The following is a 16,082-nucleotide window of genomic DNA, read 5'->3' on the forward strand; positions in this document are numbered from 1 at the left end:
ATTGGGAACTGTCAGTTGGGAGGGGACCTACACCTCCCTACTTCAGGATGTTTCTTCCCAGAGCACTACTGGATATGATTTAACAGTGCTTTGCATTCTTCTCTAGAGTACTTTCCTGCCTTCATGATGACAAGCATCCTGGTTGCAGTAATTTTGGCTGCATACAGCTTTGCAGTGAGTGATTTTGCTGCTTCAATTAAATACAATTTCCCACTTCCCCCCTTTTCTTCTCCCTAGGCAAGGAGAGCCTCATCACTGACAGTGGAAAGCTGTATGCCCTTGATGTCCTGTTGACTCGGCTCAAGTCTCAAGGACATAGGGTCCTTATCTACTCCCAGATGACCAGGATGATAGACCTGCTGGAGGTAGGAGAAAGAACCTTGGGGACTAGGACGCTTTGACATTTAAATTGCAGGAATCATAGATGTATGACTAATGTCAGTCCTGCTTAATGGGAACCCAAAACTTGTCTTCGTGATTTGACCATCTATATGGGGAGGAGAAGCAACTCCTGGCGGATATGAAAGTGTGCAAAGGACTTCTTCCTCCTTCCTTATATCAGTGAAATAGAATCCCCCTCCTCCCTTCCTTTACTAGTGAAGAAATTCCTGAATTTTAAAGCAGATCAGATCCTAGGAATTTCTTGAAAAATCCTCTGAAATTCTGTATGGAAAACAAGATTTGGGATTAGTTCTCTATTAGAGAGCAGCTATTCATCCTGAGTTAGTGTAGTGGTTCTCAACCTGACTACATTTTGCAGTCTTTTGGGGGAGATTTAAAAAATGCTGATGTCCCATCCTCAGAGATACTTATATAAGAAGTATGGAATGAGGCCTAGGCATTAGGATAAAAAGCTCCCAAGGTGATTCTAATATATAACCAAAGTTGACAACCATTGGGTTATGGTGAAAGATACAGCTCTGTCTTACTGTGCAGGGCAGATTTTGTTTCTTTTATTACTTCTGAGTTGACATTCTCTCTGCTTTCTTGTTGTTGAAGTAGTGGCTTATTATTTGAGGGAGAGAAAGTCATGGACATATAAACAGAGGAGTGAAAGTGAGGACAAATAACCACAGACCACTAGAGTAAGTTTTTCTTGCAAGAAAGTTGGAAAGCCATCTGTTGAGAGGCTGAAGCATCTGGATGTCAGTAGTGTATAAATATTCTCATGTTTTTTGTGTGTGTTTTACATATTTAAGGCTTTAAATTTTAACCCTGCTACTCCAGGGACTAGTTGGTAATAAATAAGTGGAAATTGGACCATGATTATCCCTATCTAGGAATAAAGGAGTAGAGATTCTATCAGTACAGAAGGAATGAAGGGTAGCAATAGGGGAGAATTTTAGGTTCTTCAGAAGCCAAGGCTGGCTCGCTGAATTTTGCAGTGAGTTTATCTGAATTCGGTGGCAGGCTCTTAAATAATCAGGCAACTTCTTTTAGCAAGAGACATAACAAATAATATTTGAGGTCAATTTAATCACTGTGTTTTATGTTTAATAAAAAGTGTTTAGCCTCTGGAATGCTGTCAACAGGCAGAAGTTTCTGCCTTTTTGTATTGTGAGTAGGTCATCTATTTCTAAATGATGGAAAAAATGCTTATAAGTGACTGTGAGTCACCGTAAGAGGCGATTAAGCCGTTGTGTTTGATGTAAATCTTGACTATGTTAAAGGTCCTAACATCAATAATCCAAAATAAAAGGACTGCCTGCATCCTTAATATTCTGTTCAGGGACTTCCCTGGTAGCAGAGTGGTTAAGAATCCGCCTGCCAATGCAGGGAGCTTGGGTTCGAGCCCTGGTCCAGGAAGATCCCACGTACTGCAGAGCAGCTAAGCCCGTGCACCACAACTACTGAGCCTGCGCTCTAAAGCCCGTGAGCCACAACTACTGAGCCCGTGTGCTGCAACAACTGAAGCCTGTGCACCTAGAGCCCGTGCTCCACAACGAGAAGCCCACACACCACAATGAGGAGTGGCCCCCGCTCGCCGCAACTAGAGAAAGCCTGCGCAGCAACGAAGACCCAATGCAGCCAAAAAAAAAAAAAAAAAAAAATTCTGTTCAAACTAAATGATGCCAACAGCCAAAACAATATGTATGAGTAACTTTCTTTCAGTGGGACTCTTTTTAGATAAAGTGTACCTGCCTTTTCCTGAAGAGTCAGGAAAGTATAGATGAAATAGTAATCTTTCACTGATAAGAATTATAGAAAAGGTAATATGCTAAGGATATTGTAAGGGAGTTAATAATCTTTTTTTTTCCCCAAGGCTATATATCAGTATATTATAGAGTCCTAAAAGCTGATTCACATTATAAGGGAAGTTCCAAGGAAAAGGGGGTGAGCCACCAAAAAATAAGCTAGCTCTGGTAGATGAAGGTGAATGTGAGTAGGTTAAGTGACACAGTCCTGCATTTTAGTCCCTTATTCTGTATATTGCACACTTCTAGGTACTCATAAGAATCACTAAGATAAGTAATTCAAAGTATGATAATGAGTTTTGTTCAGGATGAGTGCTGTAAACACTACCCACCAGGGTAACTTCCTGTCTCTCTATAATCCAGCAGGATTTTTAGAGGGGATGTGGACTTTGTGGGTAGGCTTAGCAATGAAGGCAGCTTCAGAATCTTCTCTAAATGTAGTTGCATCGCTCTATGGGGAATTCTAAATTAGGGAAAAGCAAATTCAAAGCCTGAATTTCACAACTGCTAACATTCCTTAGCCATGTGTGTAACATGCTTCTAGGATGCTGAAGCCAGAAAATGTTGCAACTGTTTGTACTGAAGAATTAAAATGAAACTGTTGTCTAGTTTCCTTACTACTATACTATTCTTCCTTCAACATTAAATTTTAAAGTTTCTTCTTTTTCAGTCTATTTATTTGTTTTAATATTATTTATTCAAACGAACCACATTTTGTATTCCAAGAATTTAGTCCTCCAAATATATTTTGTGGGCATAGAATTACAGTGCCCACAATGTTTAATATTTGTCTCATCATTTATAGAAATGTAAATGTACTGTGGATTTTAGGACAGTGCAGGATTAGATCTACTTTTCATTATCTTTTCAAAGAGTATTATGGGTTTTTCAGTCACTTTCATGATGGAAGCTTTCATTGTAAACATTCATTAGAGCCATGTTCCACTTTAAAACATGACCTAGTATTAATTTTAAAAAATACCTTGACCCTTGGCCTTGCTTCTTCATTCTCAGAGTGTTGTGGGTTTTGTTTGCTTGTTTGTTTTTTTAGATTAAAAAAAAATGTTTTCAGGATTCTCTTTTTCCCTTGACATCTTGTACCCTGTATATCAAAGATGGAAGAAAAACTTCCAATAGAGCAGGAATTTGAGCTCACATGGGGCTGTTGAAGCTCTGCTGTGTAGCTGTGGAGCATGTCAGCATCTCTTTTATCTAACAGCCTTTTTGGGGTTTTTTTGTTCTGTGCCTTAGCCTTGGCTATGTGTTTGTTTCTGGGACTCAGAAGAACTAAAAGATAGTAAAAATTCACACACTTTTGTATGGTCAGGATTCCATTTTGTGAAAAATACTAGTTCTAAGCACTTTGTATTTGCTCAGTATTTTCTAAAGTGATTGATAGCCTCCTTCTCTTGGGCAAAAATCTGACTTTAATTTAAATTTCAAGTGAATATATCAGATCTTCTTCCAAATAGAATTCTATATTCAGAAATATTTCATCTTGTCCCATGGTATCCAAATAGTATTTCCAGATAGGGGATTTAAAAAGGAGACTACTTAATTTCCAGGGCCAGGAATTTTTAGTGTGCCATGGGTGGAAGTCAAGGACATAAATAAGGGAGGATATCACAGGTCACTAAGTTATGTTATCAGTTTATTTTTTATTTCCTGAGTCACATACAGGGTGTTGCCTGATGGGGGTACTATGGACACAGACATACATAGCCCCTATGCTGTTGGGATGGTGGCATCCAGCTGGATGTCAGACAAAACTTTTCCCACCACCACCATTTTACCCTATAGTTTGGGATACTCCCCGTCCCTCCCCCATAGTTTAGTAGTTGCAGAGAGCTTTTAACTCACTACAGATGACTTACATTATCTCTGAGTCATCTCTTTTGAGATTCATTCCTATTGCATCAAGCAACTGAGTCTGTAGTTCAAGGAAATAAGCCTAAGTATTTTCTATGCAATACAGAAATACTTGGAAAGGGTCAGCCAACTGGTGCTGTATGTGTGATTGTTAAGTACTGAAACCCAGACAAATCTTGCACTGCACCAATGTATGAAAATAATGCAACACAGAATTAAATACAGATAATCCATAGCTAATGATGATATATGAGACACTGGGTTGTGTAACTTGCCTAGTCAGCAAGTGCCTCACTGGGGAAGGATTCATCCCAAACAGACATTCTATCATTTATGGGCTGGCTTTTCTTAGAACTCCAAGTAACCTTTGGGAGCTGTGATTCTGAACATACAGGGAAACTGAGTATTTTAAAACTGCTCCGTGGAATGAAAAGCAAATTGGGGTCACTGTTAACTAGCATTTTCATTAGGTCTTAGAAGTGATAGAAAGAAATGTGTTTGCTTACAACCACACTATATTTATTCTGTTTAGTTCATTTCTTTTTCATGCCTACTATGAGCGAGGCACTGTGCTAGGCAGAGGTAAATACCAGTTAAATGTGGTCTTTGACTTTAAGAGATGTATCTAGTGAAGGATTTATGTATGTATGTATATATATATCTCACACAAATAACTGTCAAGTGTACCCTGATACTAATGCCAAAAATAAAGCATAAACAGAGCTGAAGATAGCAAGAGGGATGATACATTTATTTCCAACTGGGTCACTTCGGGAAGGCTTCACATACGGTGACATATGAACTGAACTTAAATAGAATTTCAACCATGAGGAAAAAGGGCATTTCCAGACTAAGGAAGCCAGATGTAAAAAGGCACAGACGTGGGAAGGTACAAGACATTGGGCAGTGGGGAGTAGTTTAGTGTAACTGGAGCATATGGTATAGAAGAAAGGGGAATAACAAGTAGGGTGAAGGCAGATTATGGTGGGCCCATGAATGCTTTGTGATTGCTCCAGAGGGCTCTATATTAGATAAGGGAAGGATAGCTATCATATTTCACTTACTTGGTGCAATTTGCTTGGACAAAAGAGAAGTTGTAATAGACATTGAGAGGAGCCTCACTTTTTGCCGGTGATATACACCAAAGATGGAAAGGGGCATGTCCAGGAAAATAAAGTTACACTAGGTCTGCAGGTTTGTGGATCATACTGAGTCTTCCCCTCAGATTTTTTTGTGACAGTGAAATTGGGTTAAAATGAACATCAGAGACAACTTTGAAATAGAGAAGAAGTCTCAGAACGGAAGGTTTGCGTTAGGGATGTATAAACATTTGCCTTTATTTTTTCAAGTGCCCAGTTACCCTTTCTTTATGATGATGGATGGGGGTTATAGTCATAATATATTAAGAACCTTGTGGGGCTTCTCCCTCCCCTCTTTTTCCGCTCGTGGTAGTGAGCTTCTGTTCTATCTGGGAAGCAGTAGGTGGAGGGGTTAAGCTAAAGGCTCTGGATCTAGTCTACTTGAGTTCCCATCCTAGCTCCATGCCTGCTGCCTGTGTCACTTTAGAGACCTTGCTTAACATCTGTAAGATATGGGAGTGACAATAATAACACCTACCCGAAAGGCTGTAGTGAGGATTAGATAAGCAAAACCAGGTAAAATACACAGAATAGTGATTGTCACTTAGTAAATGTTCAGTAAATGCTAATCATCATCATTATCACTACTACAACGTGAACCTAGACCCTTTGTATTACGCCCCTGGGTGTGTGAATGTTTGCTTTTATTTAGTATACTTTAAAGGATTGAGAGGCACTTGCTGAAACTATTTTGAGTTATGCTAATAGCTCTGTTCACATGCTACTGCTTAAAAGGTAGGACTTAGGGACGTGTTCCAGAACTGACCTGTCTTCTCAATTTGTATTCTAAGACAGTGGTTTTTCAACTGATGGGGTTGGGTACAGGACAGGAGACCTAGGTGTAGACATTAAACAGGTGGGGCCTGGACTCCCTACCCTTCTTTGTTAGCTAGAATAGTAATTTTTTTTTAAATCTATTTTATATTAGAGGGATTCCATATAAGAGTTTTCTTGAAAAAAGTGTTCCAGTGCTTTAGAAATAGCATAAGGGTATGTTCTATAACAGTGTAAATGTACTTACAAGTCACACCTGTTAAATGCAGATTTCGATTTACTAGATATGGGGTGTGCCCCTCAGTTCTGCATTTCTGACAAACATCATGTGTTGCTCATCTGAGAGCCATGCTGAGATAGCATGATTCTAAGGGACCCTGCCCTGCCTTCCCTCTGGAGTGGTTGTTCTCAGCTCTAGAAATAGGGTGTCTATTGCAATCATCTTTGGAGCTTTTTAAAAATAAACCGGTCTAGGCCCTAACCCAGACCTACAGAGTCAGAATTCCTGGGGGGGTGGGACCCAGGAATTTTAATCCCGGCTGAAAATCACTACTCAGATGCCAAGAGTACATCTTGTCCATAACCGCTTTGGCTTCTTCAATAATTTTTAAAAATAGTACCTACTAGAACTGTATAGGTCTAAAGACTTCCTAAATGTTAAAAGCCATAATTTTTATTTTATTAGTTCAAGCAGAATTAGAGCTTACTTTGGTTAGTGGTTATTGATCCACTTGAGAATACTGGTGTTCATATTTATTTAATTAAGGGAGGATACTAAATTATGAGACTTCTGGGAGAAGAAGGTCTACATTTGGTTTCTCTTTTCTCTTCACTGCTTTAAGTGGAAAGGAATTCTTGGTTTACAAGGTTCCAAGAAATTTAATCATACTGATGGATCATTTTCTGAGCTTTTCCTAAATAACCCAAGTAGACTTGGGTTAGAAATGCCCTTGGTTTCTACAGAGTGCCAAGTGTCAGGAAGAACTGGGTAACGGTTGGCCTTTCTGTACCATAAGCCCTTCTTAATGCACAGGAGTGCTAACATGACACGGTTCCTACAAAACACAGTAAAGTCATCCAGCAAGCAGTAGTCATCCAGCCGTGGTCCTCAGGCATGGGAGTGAATTACAGACTATTGGGGGATGAATGAGAATGCTGTGCCATCCTTGAAAGACATTTAAGGGACTTCAGTGGTGGCGCAATGGTTAAGAATCCGCCTGCCAATGCAGGGGACACCGGTTCAAGCCCTGGTCCGGGAAGATCCCATATGCTGCGGAGCAGTTAAGCACATGCAGCACAACTACTGAGCCTGCGCTCTAGAGCCCGCGAGCCTAGAGCCTGTGCTCCACAGCAAGAGAAGCCACTGCAATGAGAGGCCCGCGCACCGCAACAGAGCAACCTCCGCTGGCCGCAACTAGAGAAACCCCGTGCGCAGCAAAGAAGACCCAACGCAGTCATAAATAAAGTTTGTTTGAAAAATAAATAAAAGTAAAAGACATTTAACTGCAAAACTCAGCAAATAGTTACTAATTAACCAGTCTCAGCTGCTGGCTTTGAAAAGAATATATTAAGAAAGACTCTTAAGACGGATATTAGAAAACCTTTTGATATAGAGATTGTTAAGTGGGGATAGATTTTTTTAAATAGATTTTTAAACTTTTCAAAAGTGCTATGACTACTATCAAATCATTTGTTGTTGTAAATTTGTCTTTTTATTTTAAAAAATAGAATTAAATTTTATATTAAATCATTAGGTGTTTTTAGGATCATAGGAGAACTGAACTAAGAATGGAACAGTTCTTGAAATTAACAATTGGAAAAAATAAGGCTTTTCTTTCCGGATGAGCATTTGATTAAATTAAGTATCTTTCCCAAATAGCCTAGAGTTCTAGAGAGATGTCTAGGATAGCTTTGGTGTAGCCAGAATTTGTGAATGAAAGAAATATTGAATTGCCTTTTTAGCTCAGTCTTTATCTTATAGATGTTTTTCTGTATTGTCAGGATATAGCTATGCCTCTGTCCTGCTTTTAACCGCTGTTTCCATGTCCATTTACTTGTTGTTTTGAAGCTATTTACTGAAATAGGATCTAAACTCAACTAAGCCTTCTGAAATCCCACTATTCCCCTGGGTGAGAGAGCAAAGGCTTAAAGCAGCAAATGGGAAAGATTCACTTCCGTTGCCTCAGTAACAGGTTGTCTATGATCAGTGTTGGTTTGATTATGGCCTGGGATTAATATCTCTAATGTTGTTCTGACCTTGATATATAAATGATGTGAACAGCAAGATCTACAAGAAGATTCATTTATCAGTCCTGTCACTAAAGTTGGAAGTTCTGGTTCAAAAGGCAGAAGAGTGCAGTGCCTATGCAGGAAGCCCACCTTCTGGTTAAAGTTCAAATCTGTGGGCTGTCTCTCTATAATCTAGGTATTTTATTGTTCTGGATGGCAACATCTCCTGATTGGATTAGCTGCCCAGGTATAGTGAGCCTCTAAAGACCATCATCATGCTGTCATTTTTCATCTTCTTTCCTGAATTCCTCATCCAAAACACCCCCTACTCTTCTGCCATTAACCCATTCCCATTATAGGGCTCTACCACTAAATGTGAAGCTTGCTTTGACTGAATATTTTCTGCCCCCCCTGTGATTACCAAAGCCCTTAAAGAACCACCTGGAGACAGAAAGAAAAAAAGAAGAAAAAAAAAAATATATATATACACACACACACATACATACATACCTACACACACACACACACATATATATATTTTATATATATATATATATCTCAACTTGCTCTAAGAGTGCTGCCACATACACTGCACCAGTCATACCAAACTGTAACAACCTTCTGTGCTGAAGTACCCAGCCAGGTATAAGAGGTCCATAATGAGACTATTACAATGAAAGAACATTCGACCACAGAAAATTAATTAATAGAAACATCTCCCAAATGTAGAAATGATTAGTTTTTTTCAGTAGGAAAAAGGTCTTTTTGAACTGGAAAAACTGCTTCATGGTGTTTCTTATAAATAGGCAGCTGTATTCGCTTTTTATTTTTTGGTTGCCTTGGGTCTTCGTTGCTGCGCATGGGCTTTCTCTAGTTGCGGCGAGCGGGGGCTACTCTTCATTGCAGTGCACGGGCTGCTAATTGCAGTGGCTTCTCTTGTCGTGGAGCACGGGCTCTAGGCATGTGGGCTCAGTAGTTGTGGCTCACGGGCTCTAGAGCGCAGGCTCGGTAGTTGTGGCACATGGGCTTAGTTGCTCCGCGGCATGTGGGATCTTCCTGGACTGGGGCTAGAACCTGTGTCCCCTGCATTGGCAGGCGGATTCTTAACCACTGCGCCACCAGGGAAGTCCCTGTATTAGGTTTTGGTAACAGTCCCTCTGCAAGTGGACTTTTTGAAACATAATCCATATAATCGGGGTAAAGAAAGGAAATCAGTGCTCATTTGGACATATCTGTAAGAGGAATTGCAACTTCCAAGAATGGAGATACATCCCCTCTATTGCATCTCTTGAAATCTCTTCTCCGTTCTTAAAAGTTTTAATTCCTCTTACAGATAATGCCAAGAACATTCTCTGCCGTGGAAAGTTACCTTGTCTTCTGTTCATTCTGATGCTTAGGCCTCCCTTAACAGTGATGTATGCTGTGCTGGGAGAAGGGAGCTTAGGTTGTAAATTCAAGGACTTTGGTCAGAAAGAATTTGCTGGAGGGAAACCCATTGGGGTGGGTGTTGCTGAAAGAAAACTGGCCATTCCATAGCCATGAGAGACATCTGGTTGGTGACTGAAAAGCCATTTTGGTTTACAGATTTCATTTTGTTTAGTTTGTTTTTTTACAAAACCTACAGAAATCTGCAGGAATAAGATTAGTTTCTAAGTTGAAATTGAGAGTCGTTGTAATCTTCAGGGTACCCTCTATTTTTGCACACTGATAATAAACTCATTTACAAATCAAATTCCTGTACTTCTGAGATTGCTTTCTCCTCATTCTGGATAGAATGATTTGCCCCCAGTATGGATGAGGTGGGTAGATGCTTGTGGAAATTAGAATGCAGTAATTTGCATCAAACTTACTATATCTTTTTACTCTGATTGGCAGGAATATGTGGTTTACAGGAAGCATACCTACATGAGGCTTGATGGCTCATCCAAGATCTCAGAGAGGCGGGACATGGTTGCTGATTTTCAGACCAGGTAATGTTAATAGGAATTATAAAAATGGTCATTTGATTTTTCTCTAGTTGAGATGGTGAGTTAAAAGAAATACCAACACATCTCAGATTGTTAAGCAATCATGATATAATCTCTGCTATTTTATGAGGTAGCTAGATCTGCTTATAGTGGTTTAGACCTGTGTGTCTGTGAAAGAGAGAGGAAATGAATAGTTGGTAATTTTAGTGCCAAATCAGTGCCCGTTTCTTTGGGCAATAAAAGAAATGATTTCTGAATATGAACCAGGAGCCTAATGTGAATAATATGTACATAGAAAAAAGTCCACAAGGCTATATTCCTAAATGTTAACAATGGCTATCTCTGGGTATTGACTTACAGTTGATTTTCTTTTTGTTTTTCCTTACCTATTTCATTTTGTATAAGTTTAAAGAAAAATACCTCCTTTTTCCTGCTTTCCCTCTAATATTGTAGTAGTACAGTGCAGTATGACAAATTGCAGTAGTGTGCAATCTATTCATCTGGCAGCTCTCAGTTATAGTACTTCTCCCACCTGATAATGAGCCTATGAAATTTCAAATACTGCCTGCTGGATGCTGATGGCCTACAGAGCCATAATTATCCCAAGTGCAGGTTCTCATTGTAATAAGCAGGGTCTGCTTACTGCTCTCTCCAAGGAGAAAGCCAGGGTCCGCTAGTGACAGGTCTCCTGAACTCCACCCTTAATTTTCCTTAGACCTGGAGAACTAAGGAATAGAGTAGATCTTAATGTTCTGTAAGTCAGAACAATTCTGAATTTTTGGCCTTTAATTGTGTAGTCTGTTAATATTTAACTTTTGAATTCTTGGGTAGAAAATTAAGCACATAGCCATTTGTATTTAGGTTGCAATTTTTAGTTTCTTTCATTTCAGTTTTAAAGCATGTTTTACTTCAGCATAAAACAAATCCGTAGTTCAACATAGAATGTCCTCTGATTGAGAATTTTTGCTGTTGCACGGTCCTTTATAACACAGCATGGGTAAGGAGATACATCCTGATATTTTGGTTTACAGTATATACTCAGACCAATAACTCCTAGGTTGAAACTACTTCTGCGTTCGGGTGCCTGTTTGACCAACAATGGAGGGGAAGAGCTGCTTTGGACCTCTTTTAGTTTGTTACCTGAAGCAGCTTGTAGATGACCTAACTTAGCTTCTTACCTAGCAGAAGCTTTTGACTGATTCTTAAATTGATTATTTGACTGAGACATGTATAATCATAGTAGTGCCTCCTAGCACTCCATACTGCTGTGCACCTCTCCCCACCCCCAAAAAAGTTTACCAGCTGATCTTTATCTTTTCTTGATTTTGAAATCAAATGAAATACATTTCACTATGTCCTTATCTAGTCCAACCTTCAGAGCTCCAAATGACAAGAATCTTACATACAAGATCTATAGACTGTATGTTTTCCCCAGGGTGCCTATGTTTTCTCCAGGAATACCAGCACTTCAGTGATTTGGGCACATTGGTATGAGGCAGCATGAGTTGTGTGTTAGAAGAAAAGCCATTAAGTAATAGATCTTTTGCCTATTACTCTTTGTGATTTTTTTCCACTAATATGTTCGATATTGTACATTTGAGAATCTCATTTATAGCAAAGCTAATTTTTTTTTTCCAGTAACAGTTGGGGCCATTGTATATTATATAAAATGCCTATTCAGGAAAATTTGAGAAATATTTGATGAAGAAAGTAAAAATCACCCACAATCCCATCACTGTTAACATTTTGGTTTATTCCTCTTGTCTTTGATGTGTGTATGTAGTTAGATTTATATGTTGATACCATATTGTAGAGATGACTGTGTCCTCATTTCTTCCACTTAACAGTATATCATAAAGGTCTTCACATATCATTAAAAAAGAGTCATTGTAATCATTATTTTTAATGATCAATATTCCATTACATTGGATATACCACCTTTCTGTTGTTAAAATGTTGAGTATCTTTGTTACAAAGCTTTGTCATCATTTTAGATTATTTTCTTAATATAGATTCAAACAAGAGAGATTATTGAGTAAAGGAATATGAATGTTTAAGACTGTGCATATTGTCATATTGCTTTGTAGAAAATTCTACTGGTTTAGATTCCAATCAGAGCTGTATTATGTTGACTTCTAACAGTTTGGGCTTCTGAGTGGTAGAGCTACAATTTTTCTTCTAGCTGAACCAATTCCCAGAAAACTGGACTGTGAGATCCAGGGCTCACCACATTTTACAGTGACCTTTTAGTGGAAAAAATCAGTAGATGTATCTAATTTACTAGTTCGAAAATCTCTTTATTTAACTTGTGATTACTTGGGCAATCACAGTAGCACACATTAGTCTTGAAAAGCTGAGCTTTAAAAGAAGGGTATTTTCACCATTAAATTATACTAGATCTACTTAGTAAATATCTTGTTTTTATGCTTTCCTGGAAAACCTTACTTGAGCATCCAAATTCTACAACTAAGAATTACTTAGGGAGCAATGAGTTTTATTTAGATAACGAGTAACAATCATTTTAACACCTGCATCTGCATCTAATATTAGGTAAAATGAAAAAACAGACTAAAGTCTCCTTCCCTTCCTACATATGAGCTAGATGGTAGAGTTAGGATTGTGGCTAGGAAATAATCTCCTACCTCTCATGTATAGAATCTGAACTGTGCCTACGCTGATTAGAAGCTTGTCAGGCAGGTCCCTCCAAATGGGATCTAAATTTACATATTTGAATGGCAACAGTAGCCCAATATAGAGAAAAAGACAGGTGTTTTTGAAAACAAAAAAGCATGACTTGCCAAATATTTTCATTATTATTAATGAAAAGACATCAAAAGAAAAAATTGTAGTTTCAACTGGAAAGCCCTGTGGCTCAAAGGTCAGCCAGAGTAAACAAGAACTCCTATAAAAAGCCATTTACATTCCCTTTATACAAGATTTATTTATGAGGGATCCTTCCAGGAAAGAGTCTGACTGAGACTAAAGACTGTTTGGCCAGGATGTCCTGACTGGGCAACATTCAGAACACGTGACCAGTGCGTGATCCTAGAAGCCATTCACAAGGTCTTTGCTCTGGGTTGCCTTGGCCTTTGCTTCCCTTCCTCCTACCCCATGACGTTTGCCAAATGGATCCCCCTGATTATCTGATTACTCAGGTGACCATTTGGAAAACATGAGAAAAAATGAGTGTAGTGTGGATTTTTCCTTCTTGGTGAGAGTATAAAGCTCCAGTATCTTTAATTCTGGCTCTTTTTCATTCAGCAAGTCTTTACTGCAGTCAGCTACGTACCCAGCACTATTTGAGTATTTTGGTGCATAGTAGCCTCAGGGGCCATTAACTAAAGAAGAGTAAGAGTGAGACATAGGCATGTCTTTGCTACATGATTTCATAGGCTCCTTCACAGACCCTCCTGAAACCTGGTCTCTGTGGCCCCTTCCAATAGAGACCCTGAGTTGAGATTCCTGTATAGCCCCCTAGAGGGCACCCAAACCATCATGTTGCCTTCTGGGATTCTGTTTTCTTCCTCTTAGTCAGCTCCCAAAACATTAATTCTCACATTATCAATACTAGATTTATTAAGTAGAAAAGAACTTCTCAACAGTTCAGTTTAGATGTTTTTGTTTACATATGACCCAACAGTGTGATCCAGGATGGACACTAATTTCTTTGATTTTTAATCACCCAGGGTTCCCATAATCCTTATTTTTCCATTATAGTATGATGAAATTACACTGAATGCAGCCAAACGTTGCTGCTTACCATCTACCTCATCATTAAAAGCATCTTCTCAATAAATAGTTAATATCCCCAAAAAAACATTTTCCACCGTTAATGTTTCTAAGTTTTGCTACTAATTTATTTTTACCTATATTCCTTTCTCTGGTGTTTTTTTTCTATATATAGTCCTTGTTTGTGAATGATTACCACATCTGGGGACTTATCTCTCTGACCGTCCAGACTATGGAAATGACCCATCTTTTCGCCTCTACTCTTTGACTATAGATCCCAGCTGCCTTCTGTCTCCCTCCCTGTTCCACCCTTGTTCCCCCATCCCCACACCAACAAAAAGTCCTAGGCATCGGGTGACTCCATCAGCTCTATATCGGATATCGGAGAGAAGCCTCTGACCCCTGCCTCTGTGTCCACAGAGCAGGAAAGAGAGATGTATGGGACTGAGCAGTCTTCCTAAGGCCAGAGTGGGAAGGATTATTCTATAGAGATTAGTATGGCCCTGGAAGGCTACATCAATTTTTATTTGAAGCCTTATTGTGGTTAAATATTCTCCCATGGGCTGTGAGGTATCAAGCTTCCATTTATATCATCCCATATCTATGGGAAAATGTGTTTGTAAACTGGCAGATGCCTTTTAACTTTTTGGTTTGCCCTTTATGATTTAACCGTGAAAGATGACATCTTATAAATAAAATTCTGACATATTAAACTTTGTGATAAAATTCAAGGATAAACGAGCAGAACTTTCATGAGAGTACAATACTTTTGGAATTATGCCCCACAAGAGGCCTCCAAACATGATCTGTTGTCCATGTCTGCCTCTAGGAAAGCTGTGTTTAATTGAAAGCAAATTAATGGACAGATTTCTACTAGGACCTACCCAGCTTAGGGCTTCACCAGGATACTTATTTCAGAATAGTTCCTTCACTGGTATTCATGTTTGCCATTGATATGTCATCATTTAGTCACTTAAACTATATTCAGAGCATCCTCATTTTATAGCACAGGAAACAGACCTTTAGCAGCCAAGTGACTTTACCAAGGAAGAACAGTATCAAGGGATGAGAGCATCCTGATGTCAGTGTGTTTCTTTTTTCTTTCTTTTTTTTTTTTTAACTGGAACCCACAGAATAAAATTCATCTTACATTGAGATTTAATACATATCTACCATATCTGAAATCACAAAACAATACTTATCCTTATGACCTTTGTTGTATTATAATATTTTCTAATCTGTTCTATTTATTTCTTTAATTTATGTGGTCCAGACCCACCAAACTGATTTCATGACCAATGATAGGTGTGACCTGCAATTTGAATAACACTGATATAAATGAATTTCTACTTTTATTCCTCATTATAGTCATGGAGAAAGGGGGTGAGCAGCTTGATTTAGAGGGCTGTAAAGTTTGTTCACCAGTATAATGCAGTCCCTTTCCCTTAGAAGTGTTCTGGAAAATAACCTGAGGTGGCAGGAACATGAAAATGCAAGATAGTCTTGAAATATATTTATGTTATCTGCAGGAACTGGGCTCAAACCGAGCCCCTAGTTGTATGTGTATACATAGATAAATCTTACAGTCGAAGACTGCTCTTTGTGATCTGGAATGGCCCTTGTTCCTAGAAGATATTCAGTGAATATTTGCTGCCTGAATGAATGACAGTGGCACCTACTGATTTATTTGTAATTCTGGGTTTCTTTAATAGGATGTAGGATGTAGAGGGAAAATGAGAAAACTATGTGTTGTTTCTGTTAAGGGTTATGTTGGCATTTGTCAAAAAGTACTTTCATTTCAGCCTGTCTTCATGGATTGATCCTAACTTCAACTTAATACTTAGAAGTCATAACCTGAGTCTTAATCCTGACCTCAGGTCATTTTTCTGGGACTAACTTTCTTCATATGAATTTGAGTGCTTTGGAGTTAAAATCATTAGTTCCCAGATTGTTGGAAGTCATGATTCTTTGGGGAAACACCAGGAAATACTGACTTATTTGTCCCCTCTGTATGAACTGGGAATAGTTTGACTTGCTAAAAATATGACTATTACAGAAAGAGAGGTCTCTACTTCCATAGCATATTTTTCTGTTACATTTGCCAAATGTTTGTAATTATATTGCCTATCAGTCAATATTAATGGGCAGCAAAAGTTTATCTGCAGATTGGAAGGTGACTG

At 38.7% G+C, this 16,082-nt stretch overlaps 1 protein-coding gene across 2 annotated transcripts in view; it reads left to right on the top strand.

The window, feature by feature from the left end:
- INO80 (INO80 complex ATPase subunit) overlaps positions 1-16,082 on the top strand; it is a 128,977-nt gene that overhangs the window by 92,331 nt on the left and 20,564 nt on the right. For both annotated transcript variants that reach the window (XM_057543716.1, XM_057543717.1), the window contains exons 27-28: positions 238-365; positions 10,082-10,176. In XM_057543716.1, coding sequence (XP_057399699.1) covers positions 238-365; positions 10,082-10,176 — 223 coding nt within the window. The remainder of the gene's footprint in view (positions 1-237; positions 366-10,081; positions 10,177-16,082) is intronic.

Source organism: Balaenoptera acutorostrata, chromosome 3, assembly GCF_949987535.1.
Source record: "Balaenoptera acutorostrata chromosome 3, mBalAcu1.1, whole genome shotgun sequence".
NCBI classification, from domain to species: Eukaryota; Metazoa; Chordata; class Mammalia; order Artiodactyla; family Balaenopteridae; genus Balaenoptera; species Balaenoptera acutorostrata.